The 19,789-nt window shown below is 37.8% G+C and overlaps 1 protein-coding gene across 1 annotated transcript in view; it reads left to right on the top strand.

Annotated features, from left to right (window-relative positions):
- Positions 1–19,789, top strand: part of STAM2 (signal transducing adaptor molecule 2) — a gene marked incomplete in the record, with an annotated part of 1,442,819 nt that overhangs the window by 221,126 nt on the left and 1,201,904 nt on the right. The window contains 1 exon segment of the mRNA XM_044074901.1: positions 6,877–6,961. Coding sequence (XP_043930836.1) covers positions 6,877–6,961 — 85 coding nt within the window.

The raw sequence follows: 19,789 nt of genomic DNA, 5'->3' as shown, positions 1-19,789 counted from the left end.
TTGTGGTAGAAAAACTAACTCTAGCTCCATTTTAACAAGCTCATCAGGCTAGCTTAATGTTCTTAACATAGAAAACCGTGATGTTCATCGTGCATACAGCTGCAGTCATAACAGATGGGTTATCCTGCCGTCAGGCGGTCCCTCGGTCGGCCGAATTCCAAAGTCTAGGTCCGGCGTCGGTTGTTGTCGCTTCTTCCCTGACGTCAGTGCGGCAGGGGTATAAAAGAACCAGCCGACGCCATTTTCTTCAGTCTTTCTTGCCGCGCGGTGCCCGAAGCAGAAGCAGTTCGCAAGTGCTGGTCAGCCAGCTCCTGAGATTTACGAAAAATTTTCAGCCAAAGTCTTCTTGAAAGCTAAGTACCCCGTTGGGGAAGCTTTTCTTGCCTCAGACCGATGTCAGACAAAGTTAATAATTGCATTTCTTGTGGGAAGCGAATACCGCATAAGGATTTCCATTCCTTCTGCATTCCTTGCTTAGGCCCAGACCACGACGTCTCGGCCTGTTGTTTTTGTGCTAGATTCAACAAACGCACTATTAAGCGTCGGGCGGAGTTCGCCCAGCACTATTTTGGTAAAAAATTTAATTACATTATGTCGTCGGATACTCCAACTCCAGTTTTGAGTAAAAGACGCAAAGATAAGGACCGACATACGAGGTCCGCGACTTCTACCGACACCATGCTAAAGCCAGCTACAGGTGCTCCGGTTCTCAGCGAGGCGCCTACGCAGCCCCTGAGTACCGATGACGCTTCTTTAGCGGTGTCGTCTGTGCCCAAGGTCGCAGGCTCCTCGGCCCCCACTCCGACTACAGATACCGACGCCACTCTTGGCGGGGAAACTCCGAATTTAGACAGACCTGCCACCTCTCCAGGTGTCTTCAGGCCTTCCTCGTTTTCCATTAAGGCTTTCACAAAATCTAAAGCAGCCACGAAAACTAAAAGACAAGCTCCACAGAGCCCCTCGCTAGGCCCCATGCCTAAAAAAACACATGCTCAAAATGGCAGAGGATTTGATTACTCTTATCAGGGGTTCTCAACCACCCTCGGACAAAAGGCCCAGACTGGAGGAAGACTACCCTTCCTCAGACCAGGCCTCTATTACCTCAGAACATTCTGAGGACCAGGAATATTCGTATTCCCCTTTTGAAGATTCTGATGCCGAGGAGTCAATTCCCTCGCCCCCCCCCCCCCGAGCACTATTCTTTTGGGGAAACCTTACATACCTTGAGGGAACACTTTCACTGGGAAGGCCAAGATTACTCAGATTCCAAGAAAAGGCTCAGGGATTTTCTCTTGCTTCCTCAGCACAGGCCTCTGGCTATCCCTCCTGTTTTGGATATATTATATGATGTGTACACAGAAGCCAGCCTCAACCCAGATTCTTTACCTCCAGCTCCTTTTAAACCTGACAGGTATTACCGGGTTCCTGATTCACACCAATTCCTATACAAAAGCCATGCTGCTGACCCAGAAACTATTTCACAGGGTCCCAAGGGAATTAAGGCCTCTACTGCCAAAAACCCATTACCTTCAGAGAGGGATTCCAGAGCTTTAGAAAGGTGGGGGAAAAAGGTATACACCTCGGCCACTTTAACCATGAGGGCATTAAACTGTCAGTTCCATATGTTAAAGTATCAACAGTTTTTGTTATCTCAGTTGAAAAGCAAAATGACACAACCTGAACAACCAGATTTAAAGGAGTTACAGGATTTGTTGCATAGTGCAGAGCAAGTGGGTAAACATACCTTGCAATGTGGTTTTGATGCTTTAGAGGCCTCATGTAGAGCTGCTGTTACAGGGTCTGTCATACGTAGACATGCTTGGCTGAAAGAGCAAACCTTACCAGATAGGAGGTTGAAAGACAGGATAAGAGAACATCTTTACCAGATACATAATAAATCTGTTGTTAATGCTTTATCTAAGCATGTTTTACAAAATGGAGCTGAGCACACTTTTACTTTCTCCGTCCTACATGTCAATATTCCTAGGATTAGAGGAGGTGATGTTGTAAATTATTCTGAGCAGGTAGAAACAACCTGGATTGTTAAACTTCAAGCTCATGTACCTCCAGGTCTCAATGATAGAATACCATTGAAACCTGCACTTAAGAATAGAAGATGTAAAGTTTTGACCAACTGATGTATTTCAGGCAGCTTTTTTGTATTTTTTACATATTTTTTATCATTTTATTTAATTTGTTTATATATTTTTTATTCTTTGTTATTGTATTTTTATTTTTATTCTTACTTTCTTATATAGTGATTCTTTTAGAATTGTAAGTTTATATTAGGATGTTTAGGCTTCTGTATAAGGTACCTTGTAGTATGTTTTTGCTATTATTTTAGGAGGATGTTATGCATTTAAGGTTTCTTACAGGCTTAATCTAAGTTTGATTGATTAATTGTTTTATTGTTTTAATTGCTTATACTATATAATCCTGTCTCTTTTTCTGTTAATTTTGGGTTTGATAAAGCTGTTTAGCGAAAGCGCTTACCAGTTTTGGATCCTAATAAAGAGTTTTTATTCATTTGTACCTGGATTCGATTTGGGATTTTTTCCATTTCTGGACTTTGACATTTTACGTCCTTGATGTTTCTACTGGTCTGAATAGACACAACTGAGATTTATCTAGTTGCAAGGTTTCATACTGCCCTTTTTGCGGTGGTTTGAATATATACAGCCTGGTTCAACTGTGAGCAGTTTTATTGTTTATTGTTTTCTATTCTGGCCCTGCTTCTGCTCACGGTTGTTTTTCTTCCGTTGGTGTTTGTACTTATTATTTATTTATTCATTTTTTTGAAATCTAAATATGTGTGACATCATTAATTAGAATATGAACTGAACTATAACATAAAATGCATTAATGGTCTCACAGCAACAATTAAAACAACCTAAGCACTTTCTTAAGGGGGCATACATGGTATTAAACTACTAAAGTTTTACCGTCATAATCTCCGTGCTTTTAGTGCCGGTTTCAAAGAACTAGAATCGTTCAAACCAGACCTTCTATTAGTCCTCAACTTTAGGATCCAGCGTAACTCAGCCCTCTCTGTGTCGTTAAGTATGTCCCCAGTCATGCATTCAACTTCAATCGTTCTATTAACAAGAATTTAAAAGAATGTCCATCCTCATGCTGCATCGTGTGTTTCGCTACTGTACTAAACTCATTGCCTTTCCTAGCACAGTGTAAGTGGTCCCTAATATACTCACATAATCTTCGATTTGTTTTTCCAGCATAAAAAACAATACACCCCAGATAGTAAGCAAGCTGTACTAGATGTTTCCTATTACAGTATATGTAATAGATTTGAACATCCTGATTTTGGTCATTGTTTTCACTTTTCCGTTAACGGAGATTGTAATGATGCAACATGGGGATGGATGTTCTTTTAAATTCTTGATAACAGAGGTAATGTTTTGTTTGTAGACATATGGCTGTGTTTCAGTACAGATTTCTTGCTCTTCAGTGGTTCATTTTTTATTCCTGCACCATTTATTCTTTGGGTGTTATTGTTTGGTTAATTGTTCTTATGATGCTGCTTCTGTTGCCTCCAAAGCTTCTGCTTCTGGATCAGTCATGAAAATAGTTGCTTGGCTACATTCTGAGTTTTACTGACAATGCTAAAACTGAGCTTTTAAATTCACCCATGGACAAGGGCGTTCTGTTTGTCCCTTCTGCAGCTGAGAGGCTAACCTTCCTCTTCCTTTTTTTTTAAGGCAAATAAAAGTTATCCTTCCACCTGAGCTCCCGTTTTGAAAAAGTAATTTAAGCAGAAAGGTGCCACTAGACAGAATTTTAAAAAAGCAGTGGCAAGTATGCTCTGAAAAGAAAAGGAAAGCCTCATAAAACCAAGGACAGTCCACTAAATCAGAATGACTATGCACCTCTTCAAACTCTTCTTCTTCATCTTCCTTCTTTGGCTAAGGATTGTCCAAGATAAATAGGGTCTAAAAAGCAAGGGTACACTTGGCAATGGGAGTCCCTTCCTCCATTTTGGTGAATTCCTCCTTACCCAGTTTCCTCCAGTTTTCCAAATGTTCTCAGAAACTCTTAGAACCTGTACCTGTCTACCAGATGAGCAAAGGATTTTATTCAAGGAAATTTTGGCGCCAAAGAAAAAAGGGAATTTGAGGCCTGTGCAAAACCTCTCCTTTCTCAATCTTTTTGTCAGTGTCCCTAATTGTACATGTTCTCTTCTGTCCCTGTTAACCTCTTGTCATTCTTAGTACTTACAGTGGATATAAAAAGTGTACACACCCCTGTTTAAATGCCACGTTTTTGTAATAAAAAATGAGACCACAATAAATCATTTCAAAACATTTCCCACCTTTAATTTGACGTATAACCTGTACAATTCAATTGAAAAACAAATCTGTTGGTGGAAAAATATAAAAAATCAAAAACGTACAATAACCTGGTTGCATATGTGTGCACACCCTTAAACTAATACTTTGTTGAAGCACCTTTTGATTTAATTACAGCATTCAATCTACTTGGGTACACACCTGCCATCAATTAGAGACTCTGATTAACCCCAGATAAAGTTCAGCTGCCCTAGTAGGATTTTCCTGCATTTGCTCAGTTGCTTGCTACAGCAAAAGCAGTGGTTCTCAGAGAGCTTACAAATCATCAAAGGGATCTCATTGTTGAAAGGTATCAGTCAGGAGAAGGGTACAAAATTGCACATCATTGGATATACCATGGAACAGTGAAGATGGTCATCAAAAAGTGGAGAAAATATGGGACAACACTGATGTTGCAAAAAACTGGACATCCCTCCAAAACTGATTAAAAAGACCAGACAAAAACTGGTCATACAGGTTGCCAAGAGACCTACAGCAACACTGAAGGAGCTGCAGGAATTTCTGGCAATGTGACAACAGTCTCCCGTATTCTCCATATGTCTGGGCTATGGGATAGGATTGCAAGACGGAAGCCTTTTCTTACACACAAAAACATCCAGGCCTGGCTAAAATTTGCAAAACAATACATCAAGTCTCCCAAAAGAATGTGGGAAAATGTGTTATGGTCTGATGAGACCAAGGTTGACCTTTTTGGCCACAATTCCAAAAGGTACGTTTGGCACAGAAAGAACACTTTGCATCAACAAAAGAACACCACCCCCACAGTGAAGCACGGTTGGTGGCAGTGTCATGCTTTGGGGTTGCTTTTCTTCAGCTGGAGCTGGGGCTTTAGTCAAGGTGGAGGGAATTATGAACAGCTCCAAATACCAGTCACTTTTGGCCCAAAACCTTCAGGCATCTGCTAGAAAGCTGAAGATGAAGAAGAATTTCACCTTTCAGCACAACAGTGACCCCAAGCATACATCCAAATCAACAAAGGAATGGTTTCACCAGAAGAAAATTAAAGTTTTGGAGTGACACAGCCAGAGCCCAGACCTAAATCCAATAGAAAATCTGAGGGGTGACCTGAAGAGGGCGGTGCACAAGAGATGCCCTCACAATCTGACAGATTTGGAGCACTTTTGAAAGGAAGAGTGGGCAAATATTGCCAAGTTAAGATGTGCCATCTCCTACCCAAGAAGACTGAATGATTTAATTAAATCAAAAGGTGCTTCAACAAAGCTTATTGTACGTTTTTTATTTTTTATATTTTTTTCCCCTAACAGATTTGTTTGTTTTTCAATTGAATTGTACAGGTTATAGGTCACATTAAAGATGGGGAAAGTTTTGAAATTATTTATTGTGGTTTCATTTTTTATATCCCAAAAACATGGCATTTTAACAGGGGTGTACACTTTCACTGTACCCTTCATGGTAAAGCTAGACTTAAGACACCTACCATCATCTTTTTTTTACATTTTTTTTTATATCTGGTTTACATCCAGTTCCCTGTCCTACATTTTGGACTATCTGCTGCGCCGAGGGTATTCACAAACTGACCGGCTTCAGTAATTGCTTACTGTGCAGTCTTCAAGGCACAGCAAGTGTTCAACATTTTCTGCTCAGTCTGGGTTTTCAAGGGAACTTAACAGAAGTCTTCTGCTGTCCCTTGTCATAGAATTGTTTTTCTAGATGTCTGTTAAGATTCTGCCCTAAGATATAGATATATATATATAATAGATATATATATCATATATATATGTATGTGTGTATATATATATATATATATATATATGTATATATATATATATATATATATATATATATATATATATATATATATATATATATATATAAAATATATGTATATATATATATATATATATATATGGAGTAGTGATATTCATGCTTTTAGCCTTTATATCTTGAGTACGATATTGCAGCATTTGAATGCAAACTGTCAGAATGCTAGCTGCAGTAACAGAACCGGCTCTTGAAATTAAGATAGTAGGTTGTGCAATCAACAAAGTAATGCTGAACAGTGTGTAATGTGCAAGTCTAAAATTTACAAAGTAACACAATTCTTGAATGTTAATACTGTATCATGCCTGTCTGTCTGTCAAATGTTGCTTTAGTTTGATCAATGCTTTTGGGCAGTTATGCTGGTGACAAAGATAAATGTGAGTGTTTCATTATGTGTTTCCTATGGTAAATGCAATAATTTGATAATAGTCTGTGTATAACAGCAGTGTAATGTTAAACGTATTTGCATCAAGTGATGTCAAGTCATTCACTGGATGTCTGGGTGTATGACAATTACCGATATATATATATATAGATATATATATATATATATATGTATAAAATGTGTGTATGTAATGTGTATATAGATTTGCCTTTTTGTTTTAAATTTTGGAAGCCAAAAGAAAAAGTCTTTAAAATTGAACTATACTTGAATATATCACATCTATTTTTGTTAGTACTGAGTGTTGAGACAATTTTGCATTTATTTATTTTTTTTCTTTTGTAATAGAGAAAGCAACAAATGAAAACTCCACCTCAGAGGACTGGGGTCTCATTATGGACATTTGTGATAAAGTTGGGAGCACACCCAATGGGTAAGTTGTCAATGATAATTTGCTAACGTACAAGTTGCCTGCCTGCATGCCCTGTTGTAGTTTGTGACTGTTTACGTACATATTTTAGGATACTTGAAATGTTGTGTTCTACATGCTTTGCTTTTGTTGATATTTAATGTTTTTAAACTGTAGCAAGTGACACGGTTCTGTTCATTTTTGGGAGTGCAGTGCACTGCATTAGGATCGTCTTGCAGGTCAGTAACTTAAAATGGCAGTGCTTCTACCCAGCTGTAGAAATAAGTAGAAGCATACCCATAAGAAGTGAGAGGGTTAATCTTGTTTGTTTACTTCCCCTGATAAAATACAAATTAAAAAGAAACCGATCGATAAAACAAGTTATATTTTGAACTTTGTTAGATAGGCAGGTGAAATTTCACTTGAATACAGAGGGTTGTGAGAAGCACTTTGAAAAAAAAATCTGGATGACACAGTGGAATAGAGCTGTTACTGTGACCCAGGTGAACGGTGCTTGATTAGTGGCCCTGGAATTTGAGGAGCCAGATGTGGAGGGAGAGAATAAAACAATGTGGCCTGCTTGCCTCTCCAGTGTAGTGCGAAGGTTTTGCATGCACATGTGTGGGCGCTTGGTGATGTACTCACCTGAGGAACTTCCATCCCCTCAACTGGGTGCCTTTTGAGGACTTCTTGCCTGTAAGTGATTATATCTTAGTTATTTGATTTAATATTCCAATAGCTTTGTAGTAAAGTGATGCTATATCCTTAAAGAATGTAAGTCTGTATGGAAATTGTAAAAAGTGATGTATATACGTATATGTGGTAAGCTTTTTGTAGTATGTATGAAGTATATAGTATGGAGCTTTTCTCCCCGGGCCTCCTCTGAAAATGGACATGAATCCAGTCGGACTATCCTGGTCAACAAATGTAAAATAAAATAAATAAATAAAAATGGTGGAGAAGGATGGAGAATACCAACATTCATGCTTGGGGGGGGCAGGGCCACTTCGAGGGACCCTCTCATTGCAGAAATGAGGCGATGTTCTCCATGGAAAGCCTATTTTACATCTGTCCTGACATTTAGATAAGTGTGCACAGCTATGGCTAGGAAAGAGAGGAAAAATATGATCTGCCCCTGATGGCTGTCTAAATGAGGTTTCCTCCTAGCTTGTCTTTTCCCTGTTGAAGTGGAGCAACAGCAAAAGTAAAGACCGCTAGTCGAACCTGGGTCACCTTGTTCTTAGGGCTTTATCCCTGTATGCCGTCATGGCTGATCTCGTAGGAGTAGGTCCATCCTCTGTAACAGTAGGATTAATGTCATTAGATGTTAAGCAGATTGGCATCTAAAACTCTTCCAGGCTTTTAAATCCCTTCCCTTTACTCATAATGCTCTGCAACCAGACCTTCCTTTTCTGATCTCATTTGCTATGCTGAAAAACTCTTCATGTTATTTTATTTTATTTTATTTCTTCGAACTTAAAAAACTTTCGTTTCACCAATATACAAGTCCGATGAAAAATTCACTATGAATATTGAAGTTTTATTAAAAAAATAAAAAAATGAATAAAACACGGATTGAGCGCTTTCATCTCACTCCGGAGACGACTTCAGAATCACAAGTAAATGACTTCCCATTCCTTTTATATCATTCCATGTTGTATATCATTGGCTGGCCATTAAAGCTTCAACTAATCAATTAACTTTTTGGAAATCTTTTTCTTATTCACACAATTTTGTGTATATATATATATATATATATATATATATATATATATATATATATATATATAAATAAATAAATAGAAAAACCATTACATATATTTTTCTCTGTCATTCGCTAATACATAAATGAATATAGACATAAAACAAATATGTTAAATTAAATATAAATGCATATATATATATATATATATATATATATATATATATATATATATATATTATGTGCATCACACTATCATCCCTATCAAATGTTACAATACATACATTCATTCGGACAAAGTCTTCCTCATTAAAGTAGCTAATCCTATATTATATGTAAAAAAAACTCCATATATAGATGTGTATATGTATGTGGTGTATATAATGAACCATCATATAAAACACCACACTATATATATAAAAAAACTTGTATCAAAACCAAAATATTATGTATTAGTAACCACAAGTCTACCTACTTTTTGCATTGCACTTTTTTGGATCTTCTGAAAGTACTTTTAAAGCTGGAGTAATGGAAATATGATCGTTCATACCTTTTCCACTACATACATATATATATATAATATTGGTATACAATATTACACATTTTTTCTATATATACATTTTTTTATACATTTCTTATATATATTTTTTACATAATAAATATATTTTTTAGGATATTTTTAGTAAGGGAGTATGTATATATTTATTGTCAATATTTTTATATATATATATTTATTTATTATTTATGTATTGTTTTAATACAAGTTTTTTTTATATATATAGTGTGGTGTTTTATATGATGGTTCATTATATACACCACATACATATACACATATATCTATATATGGAGTTTTTTTTACAGAAGTCTCCGGAGGGAGATGAAAGCGCTCAATCCGTGTTTTATTCATTTTTTTTATTTTTTCAATAAAACTTCAATATTCATAGTGAATTTTTCATCGGACTTGTATATTGGTGAAATGAAAGTTTTTTAAGTTGGAAGACAGCCTTTATTGCACCGGAGCTACGCTTTGTGTTTTATTTTAGTGGAATTGGCTTTTTTGGGTTATTTTATTTCTTGCCTTTTCACTTCCTTTGCCACTTCTTGATCAGCTGTTCAACTTTTAGCTGAAATGTTTAATCATAGTCTTGCTGTGTTCCTCTTCCCAGGCCTAAACATTTCATTTTTTTCTTAATACCTGTGCTGCTTTCTTGTTTATTTATTTTTTTTTTAATGTGGAAAAAAAGTTTTTTAATTGCTTTGGAGTTTTGCAGAAGTGTGTATGTATTACTTTTGCTTGCATTTCTTTGGTCTATTTTTGATGCTGGTATTATCATTGTTTCGAAGTAAAAATTACAGATAAGTAAATAAGAAGTTGCAGCACCCTGCATTCTTCATTTCCCTTTCTCATTTTTTCCTCTCTACAGAATGATTCCCTATATTGCTGTAATTAAAAAAAAAAAAAAAAAAAAAAAAAAAAAGGCACGACTTGGCTGTTTCTTCCTTTTTGTTGCATTTCTGTCCTGATCAGTTTTTAGTGAACACCATATAGAGTATAAAGTCTCATGATTCTCTGTCACCCTTGCACTTGCATGCATGCTGTTTTTTCATCACATTTCTAAATTTTTGCCCAAAGAAAAACCCAAATGGCAAAGCATCCCCTAGGGTCATAAACCTATTGCTTCTGTAAGAATTGACAGCTCTTTTATTATGTGCTGTCTTTTACAGCTACTTTCTTCCCTCTCCCAGGGACTTAGACCTATTGAGTCTTTAGGAGTTTCACAGCGCTTTAACTTTGTAGTTTGAGTGAAATAAATATTGTCTGGCCTTGAGGGGACTAAGTGATTCCTCTTTAAACAAAAATAATAATAATAATAATGTTGTGTCTTTTGGCTTTTCCCAGTTAGGGGTCGCCACAGCGGAACTCCGGTCCGCTAATGATTGGCAGTAGATTTTTATGTGCCGAGTTGCCAGCCCTGATGCACAACCTTCAAGAAAGGTACAAATAAATAATAATAATAATAATAATTGCGACGACCCATCACTGGACCAGTAATCAAGGAGCCTCAGTCCTCGCCACTGGCAACAGTGGGGGACGTACACTGGGAGGATGACAAGTGCACAACATAGTATTTCAGATGCAACTCTCTGCATCAAGTGCAGTTTCCCTTAACAGCACAGAGACCACAGTCAGTCTGGGGCTGGTTTCTCCCTCTTTTTCTAGATCTTCAATAAGACTCCCCACTGGCACAGTATAGAGTTGAGATCTCAGCTGAATGATCAAGCCAAGACCTACCAACACCCTGTCTGTCCAACCAGTGCTTTGTGCTCCTGCCAAAGTAGCTGACGCGCGCGCACACACACACACACACACACACACACACACACACACACACACACACACACACACACACACACACACACAGACACACACACAGACACAGACACACACAGACACAGACACAGACAGACACACACACACACAGACACACACACAGACACACAGACACACACACACACACACAGACACACACACACACACACACAGACACACACACACACACACACACACACACACACACACACACACACACAGACACACACACACACGCTCTTTGAGGTTTGATTTACAGACGCCTGGGAGAGGCTGGCACAGGTTTACTAGCTATGCCTCCTTCTGCCCAGACTGTAAGGTACTTAACACTGCCACAAGTCAACTCCTTATTGGCTACTTTAAGGCCCTTAACAAAGGGTGTCCAATGTGTATTATTAACCAAGAGCAAGGCTATTAGGAGTGGCCCATACAGTGTCACTAAGTATGCAGGTACTCTGAAAACTTAAATGTGTCTACACAGATCAGCCACAAAGAAAGATTTAAATATGTTTAATAATAAATAACAACAGAACAATAAGATACTAAACATATATTTACAGTGACATCAGTTTTCAAAACCAAAGGAAATATTTAAAACCTTGCAAGACAGTCTCAAATAAAGATAAATATCTAAACTAAGCTGTACTATATTCCTGACTGTGTCTAAGAGAATTATACTATTCCCTAGAAACTTACTTCATATAGAGTTAGGCAGATATGTGGTGAACGGTTCTTGTCAGGGCCAAGACAGAATGCACTCTCTCTCTGAGACTTCTCAAATTAATATCTCAAGTATTACTGCTGGGATAGCTTGCAGAATGGCATCATTTCTTGTTATCTGACTCTATCCCAGGTGAAATCCCCACTGCTGGAAGCTAGCAGTATTTAGCATCTACCTGTAAAAATACATAGACCTCAGATCTTTGGCAGATGTTGGAAGTCATAAAAACAATTACATTCCTTCATGCTTTCAAAACTGGTAATTTGTTCACTCTGAAGACAATACAGGAAGCTTCTCAGCACAGGGTCTCTAGCTGCCTTGAAAACTGAAAGATGCCATGTTTTATTGCATAGCCATGAAGTAATTTAATTTCATCTATTGTTCTGTATTCCAGTTTCCACTGTTAAAATATTTACATTTAAACAGTTACAATAGTGCATGTACATTTCTGTTCTATTCCAGTAGAGCACACTGTGGTTATATTTCAAACAGTACTTTGCAATACCCTTTTCAACACACACTTCTATACCAGCGGTTTGATGTACATAAGACATACAGTTCTAATGTGTTTGTAACACAAGCATCTTGTATAAATTATGTTGATATTCACAAATGACATAATTTAAAAAATTCCAGATAGCTGTGCTGACAGTATCTCCCTTTGTCAGAATAATAATTTAACTACTTTTGCACTAGAAGAAGAAAATGCTTATTGCACTGTGTTTAAAACGACAAAGAGCCGTACCAGAGTCTGAGTAAACAGTATTTATGAGTTTGACATTTTCAGTAAACAAGATTTGGGTATAGGAGAGTGATGAGACTTTATCTTGCTTCTTAAAGCTCAGACAACATTATGGGACAAAGGAATCATGTAAATGTCCATCCCATAAGGGCATTTTAATAAAACAAAATAAAAATGATTAATGACTGCTTGTACTGCCCCTGACACTAAGTGTAGCAAAGAACTTAGATGAGAGAGAGAAAAAAAATTTGGGGAGGGGGGTTCTGGGCATGGCGGTCCTTAAAGAAATTACAGTGAACTTTCATCTTTAATAAAAAAAAAAAAAAAAAAAAGTTCTGTTTCTGTTACTTAGATAAACAGCATAATTCATCTAGATGTGAAATTTACTAATTGTTCATTCCTGATACTGTCAGGAATGGTGTGAAACAAGTTAAAATTCTGCACGTGCCTTCTTTAGTACCTCTCACACTTCAGGTTCAGCCTATATACAAATGGCAGGCATTCCTTTGTTTTTTGTCAGTCTTGGCTGTTCCACTTCTTGAAGTGGCAGGATAGAGAATGAAAAAGCTTTGTGCAGGGCATCTCATCTGCTTATGGGTTTCATTGTTTTTATCCTTCTTGGATCAGTCAACTCTGAGTACTGGCAAAAAGAGTACATGACCCCTCATCCGTAGGTGACCTAATGTTTGGGAATTCTTAGATGACGAGGCAGAGAAGGGATTGGTCTACTGATTTACCATCCTGTCTGAGAAAGTGTCTGCAATAGGCATTTTGTGCCCCCCCCAGCAACCCACTCCAGATGCTTTCCACCAATAAGTAAACCACTATAGCATGGAATGATCCTTCCATTTTTGGGTCTTGTTCCAAGGAGACCATGTAAGATCATTCAGCCACCTAAACATTGGAATTGTTGTTCGGAGACCCTGTAATCCTGCCTGTGTTCTAGCTTTTGACATTAAAAATACTGTAGCCATCCTCCAATCCTAATTTTTATCCTTCTAGTAGTATCTAGTGCTATAGACTGGTTTGGGAAGCGAGTTTATGCATCCTACACCTTCTCGCGGAGAGCCATAAATTATATACCTCATTAATGGGTGTGGTCTGTGGACTAATTTATTAGGGTGACACTTTCTAAATTAGTCATAGTTCATCTCTTCTGATTTGAACCTCACAGTAAGGTTAGGTTATGTATATATCTTTATGGACTTGGCCTGAACTGCTGTTGCTGTCCGAGTCAGATCTAGAAGAGATTTCTTTTTATTTTCCATTAGCAAATGCTTTAAATGGAGAGGAGTCCAAGAGCAAGCAATTAATTATGAAATGTTTGAACAGTGTATTCTGATTGAAATGTACAAAATCCAATATGATAAACTTTTAAAAGGGGAATTGGCAAGCAGTTCAGAGAACTGTGTATGAAGTTTGAAACTGGAAAGTGAATAGTTTTGGAAGTAGTGGAATCCCAGGAGCCTTAGTTCATTAATGCCATAAATATAACCGTCCACAGTTTAGTTTATTTAAGGGTAGTTTGTGCACTTTTTCTGTAAGATTGAAAGTTGATGTTTACCGAAAAGCATGCAAGTTATTTTTACATCTGAGAGGGGAATAGAGATAAGGGCTTCAGCAACGTTAACCCTAACTTTAGAATAGGTAATCTACGTTAATCCTATCTTTAGAATAGGTAATCCCTGTAGATCCATCTCAGTTTGTTGCAGTTTTACCTATTAGAAGGGATATTGGATGCCTAAACTTTTTTTGGAAGGCTTTTGTGGTCTTTTCTTTGTTTGCTTTGAGTTAGAAATGGTTGGAGAGTTTAGAATGTATTTATTTTTTTTTTGTCTGAGTTTTTTTTCTTTGAAGGGGAATGTTTGGGGGAATGTGCTATGGATTCATATAGAGACAAAGAAGCCACCTGCAAGATCGGTCTGCCAAACAGTTTGTAAATGTAAGGTTCATAGGTTTATTCTAGGCTAACCACCACCAGGATCTTTACAATCCTACCTATGCAACCCAACGTAGTCCCCCCCCCCCCCAATGTTCCCTGGATGCCTTTATGGTAGGTTATGTTAATAAGGAGGTAGATACGAGTTACATGGGGTTATGTTAGCTGGGATTGATTTACTGTTGATCTCTGTCCATTACAGACATGGGGGGGGGGGGCAGAGTGGGGATGAATTTAAGATTTCTCATTCATTGATAAATGTTTTGTTTGAATAGGATTAGGGGTGAACTCTGCTTCATGTAGATGGGGATCTTATTCCACAGCACAGGGATCCTTTGAGATACATATCAATCTTACCAGTGTAATCCATTTATGTTTCAAGCAAAGTTCAAGTTCTTGGATACAGTGTTTCTGTTACTGTTTTGCAGATGTGAAAAGATCCAGCATAGCTGGGTCTGAGGTTGTCTTTTATATGCCAGGTGTAGATCACCTCTCAGTAACCTATAAGAGAGCAAGTACAGGGGTAGGGCCTTAAGATCTGTGTAGGACAGTGTATTCATACCCTGGATTCTCCTGGTGAGCATTCAGGAGCATTCCAGCTGTTGCAAGTGCCTGGTTAGGTGCATGCCAAAGCAGGCATTGTGCTCAATGATGGGTCTGATAAGGGGTGAGTAGAGGGTACTACAACTTCCTTGTACCTGAATGCCATACCCTTCCTTGCGAGCTGGGTGCAGTGGAATGATTTTCTTACTACCTTGGCTACATGTTGGTTGAAGACCAGATAATGGTCTGTATATGTTTCCAGATCCCTAACTATGTGATCAACTGTTAGAGGTGTTTTGTCAATGGAGTTATTGGCTTGGTTGGAAGTTTTCTCAAAGGGCAGTGTAATGCATTTCTTCATGTTGAGTTTTAATCTGTGGGTTTGACACCAGTCATTTGTTTATGTTAGACCCTGTTGTAGGAATCTATGATAGTTCCCAATTTATAGTCATCTGCAAACTTGGAGAACCAGAGGCCTTTGACATTCACCTTGACATCTGAGGAGTAGATTCCCAAACAGGAGCGGGCCCAATATGGAGCCCTAGGGTACTCCACTGATGACTGGTCTCCTGGTGGAGGTGGTCTCACTGATTCTGACTTCTTCAGTTGCATCTCTAAAACAGCCAGCAGTCCAGCAAGTTATGTTGGGATCTATGCCTAGTTCTGAGAGTTGTCCGCTATACCTGAATGGGGTGTTGCATGGAATGCTGTGATCAGGGTAGGCAGTATGCACCACTTCCCCTCATCCATAGCCTTGATGTCACTCTCAAAGAAGCCTACCAGGTTGAGTAGGCAAGACCTTCCCTTAAAGCCAAACTGGAATTGGTCCAGTGTCGGTTGCCAATGTTCTTGTTGATCATTTCCATGATAATTCATTCCATAGCTTTGCATATTAGACTTGTCAGACTGATGGGTCTGTAGTTCCCAGGGGTTGTTTGATGATCCACCCTTATGAAGGAGGATGACTGTTGTGGTCCTCCATCCACCAGGCATGTAATTAGTTTTGAGGCTATAGTTGAAGAGTGCCTCAAGTGGTCCTGTTAGGTCATGTTTTAAGCTATTTAGGAGGCAACTGGGGATATTGTGGGGACCTTTTGAAGCAGTATTTTTGGCCTTATCGAGCACCACCAGGACCTGCTGCCTGTTGATGGTTGGGGGTGTATGCTAGAAGGGATGTCATATTATGTAGTGAGACGGTGAAGTTGGAGCTACATTTATCAACCAGTATATTTGCTATGTTAACCTGGTCACTGAAGGTTGTGCTGTTTACCACCAGTTCTGCACACTGCTGAGTGTTACCTTTAAGATTCCTGACATAGCTGAAGGAAGGCCTTATGATTGCCCTTAGCTTGGGTGGCTATTCTGTCCTCATATTTAGCCCTCTTGGATTTTATTAGACCTCTTAGTTTCTTGTTTAGTTGAATCCGAGAGCTGTTGTCTCCGTGAGATTTGCTCGTTTTGATTTTTGGCAATGATTTTGTTTTTCCTTTTGTTATATATCCTGTTAAGATAAGGAGTTCACCAGTGTTCAATCTGGGCTAACTTCTGGTAGGTACAGCAGCCTCAATGCAACCATTTACATGTTTGTACAGGGTTTCTGCAAATAATTCTGCATAGGTAGCTGTGTTCTTGGGGTTGCTGAAGCCGTGAATTTTGATAAACTTTCACTTAATAGGATGTAGTTTCCTTTATAATAGTTCCTAACTGTTATGAAGTTAGTTGACCTTTCCCAATTGATTTTTATTTTGTGGGGGGAGGGGTGAGAGAGAGAGCTTTGTGGTCTGACCTCACCAATGAAAGCTTGACATGGGGGAGGTGTGCAACATTCTCAGGTGTGGAACATGTTTGAAAGAACGGTCATATATGAGTGATATGTGGAAGTAATGCCTTTTTAATCAGAATAAATGCTTTGTCAATATTGATATGAAATGAAAATGGACTTGCAAGTGTAGGTAACAAGCGGAGTAGTGGAATACATTAAGGTATTTGAAAATAACCGTGTTAGAGACAGGTTTGGATAGAAATTATGGTATGAATTTCCCAAAGTATCTTGATGTGGATATTCATTAGAGTATCAGTGATGAAGGAAAGGGAGTAGTAGTACTGATTGTGATAGGTGCTCCAGCAGTGTTAAGAGGAGTGGGTTGGAGACATTAGTAAATTTGTGGTAGTAAGGGAGTATTGGGAGGGAGAATTGCAGTGAAATGTACTTATATTCCACCTAAAACAACTGAGATGGAGCTAGGATATTTTTTTGGGAAGTGATTAGGCTTCAGTAGAGAATATTTATGGGTGGGACCATAACCTGATTTGTAATGATAGTGTATCCTGTGGGGGTGTATGGGGGCAAGTAACAAAAAAAAAGTAACAAAAGATGGTAAATTTCTGAAGTAGTATATTTAGTATGGAAGATATACTGGACCTTGGACAGAATTTGTGTGTTATGCCCCATGATAAAATAACTGAGTAGAGTGGATAGAAATTAGTTTCACAGCAGGGTTCATATTTTATTTGAAAGCTTTGAAATGCATCCAGTAGCTAAACATAATCATGCAACTATAAAAACTATGATAAAGATGTATAATAATGATGTAAAATTTGAGCCTAGTGCTTTCCTAATTGCTTATTAAAAAGAAGAATTTAAGGACTGTGTAGTGGAGATGATTTAAGAACTATTAGAAAGATAGAAATGACTTCAGAAAGAATAGCTAGCGAGAGAGCAAAAATGAAAATGGAGTTTAAAAACGTAGTAGAAGTACTAGAAAGAATTGTGGGAAAGGATTTATGGGAATTGTTTAGGTTTGACAAATTTAAGTACTGCAGAAGGGAAACCTCAGATCAAGAAGAGTTGCAACTGCAGAATGCTAAAGGGGAAAATAAGGGCATATATTGATAATATGTAGAGTTGATATTTAACAGCTTTTTAACTGTGTGGTGCAAAATGTAGGGAGCTTGCAACAAGAAAAATAACCAGAAACCCTATAGATGTATTGGAAATATTTCAGTAATTGTATGAGAATGTGTATATAAAGCAGAGGAATCGGGAAGCAAGAAGAGACACAAATCACAATTTTAGGAAGGATATAATTATGCAAAGTAAGAGGAAGATGAGGCTCAATGATTAGTAACTAAAACACAGAAGGGAGGGTACCAGCATAATGGAAGAAGGCTACTTTAAAGTGTAAAGATCCTTCAGATCTGGCATCGTATAGACCCATTTCATTTTTAAACCATGATTATTAAGTCTTTGTGTATACTAAGAGAATGTGTTGGTTATAGGTCAATATGCTTTCCATGGAGGGACTTCCAAGATGGCTGCATATACTGATCAACAGGTATATTTCATCTCTCCCAGTGCAAAAATAGAAAATGAGAAAACAGGGCCAGTGAAGTTGTCAGTGTGGATAATGATCTGTTATTGGCTAATAGGTATACAGCCTGAAAGCCAGCCAAGGAGAAGAAATTTGGAGAGCTTGAAAGAAAATCAACCAGAAAAGTTGAATAGAAAACACTGGTTGGGAAGAATCCTGTAACTGTTCATCAGAATGTACTTCAACCTTCAGCTTTGGTACGGGTGAAGGCTTCCAGTAATTTAGAGGAAAGCATAAATCAGATCAACTCAAATAAGAAAAGGCTGGTAAAAATAAAATAAGCTTTAACTGGCTATTTAGATGAACTGATAAAACTGCAAAAAAAATCAGAGGTTGAAATGAAGAAAAGGCTTGACTGCGAGGCTTCTCGAGAAGAACTGTTTCAAAAATATAGTAGATTGAAGACCGTGGATGAACTGGGATTTTTTGCTGTACCAGCGAAAGTGGAAGGAGCAGACTATTAATTTTATCAAAGCACAAATAAGCAACTGGACTGCAGCCTCCACAGCAGGATTTGTTAATTGAAAGGATACGCAGAGTATATGCCATGAGGAAACCGCAAAAAACTGTGTACATTTATTTTATATTTTTTATCCAGCAAAGACCTATATTGGTAAAGATGCAATCATACCAGTAGAAAGTGTTGATTTGTTGCAGAAGGGAAAAGTATTAGCTATTGGAGACAGCAGGGTGTTTGTGGAAATGATTATTCACTCTACACCAGGCAAAAGAGAAGCAAATTTATCCCATAATAGGGAAATGGTAAGAGGCAGGTGTGAATCTGCTGTATCCGTCTATCTTCAGGATATATTTTTCCTGGAGGAACAGATATGTTTGGATGCAGAACAGACTAAGGAGTAAATCAAATTGTTGGATGGGAAAAAACAAAGGAGTTGACTAGAAAAATCAGGAGTACATTGGACTGGAAACTAGAGTCTGGTGTTGGGAGATGGAGATGATCAGGAAGAAGACCAGCAACACTGAAAGCAGTGATTAAATTAAATGAGAGACTATAAAGCATCAATCACATTTGTGAAATATTGCTTTGAAAGAAAGTGGCAGAGAAAGACTGTAATTTTGTTGATTTGTTAAACTTGTGTATGGACTTGTAAAGCATATATCCTAATTTATATCATTTATGTTTAGAACATTAATGGAGAAAAGTAACTGTAAGTAAAACAATTTTATTAGTATTTTCTATAAAATATTTCACGATGTAAAGTGTTATGTACAGTGTACTGCGCATGTGTGCGTCTGTTCAGTGACTGATGGGTATGTTAAAGAAAACAGGTATGTTTTCTTAGTTGTAAGAAATACAGACTTTACAGTGTAACAAACTTGCTTCTCTCCAGCCTTTCTTATCTTAATATAACATAATGTGATCTTGTGTTTGACTGGGGAGTAAAAGTGTACTGATTTATATTATATTTATAATAAAGATAATATGCCTTGTTTTTTGCAAG

Source organism: Protopterus annectens, chromosome 6.part0 (assembly GCF_019279795.1).
Source record: "Protopterus annectens isolate FY-2018-M chromosome 6.part0, PAN1.0, whole genome shotgun sequence".
NCBI classification, from domain to species: domain Eukaryota; kingdom Metazoa; phylum Chordata; order Ceratodontiformes; family Protopteridae; genus Protopterus; species Protopterus annectens.
Note: the sequence above shows the minus strand (reverse complement) of the source record. Positions and strands in the feature narration are given on the sequence as shown.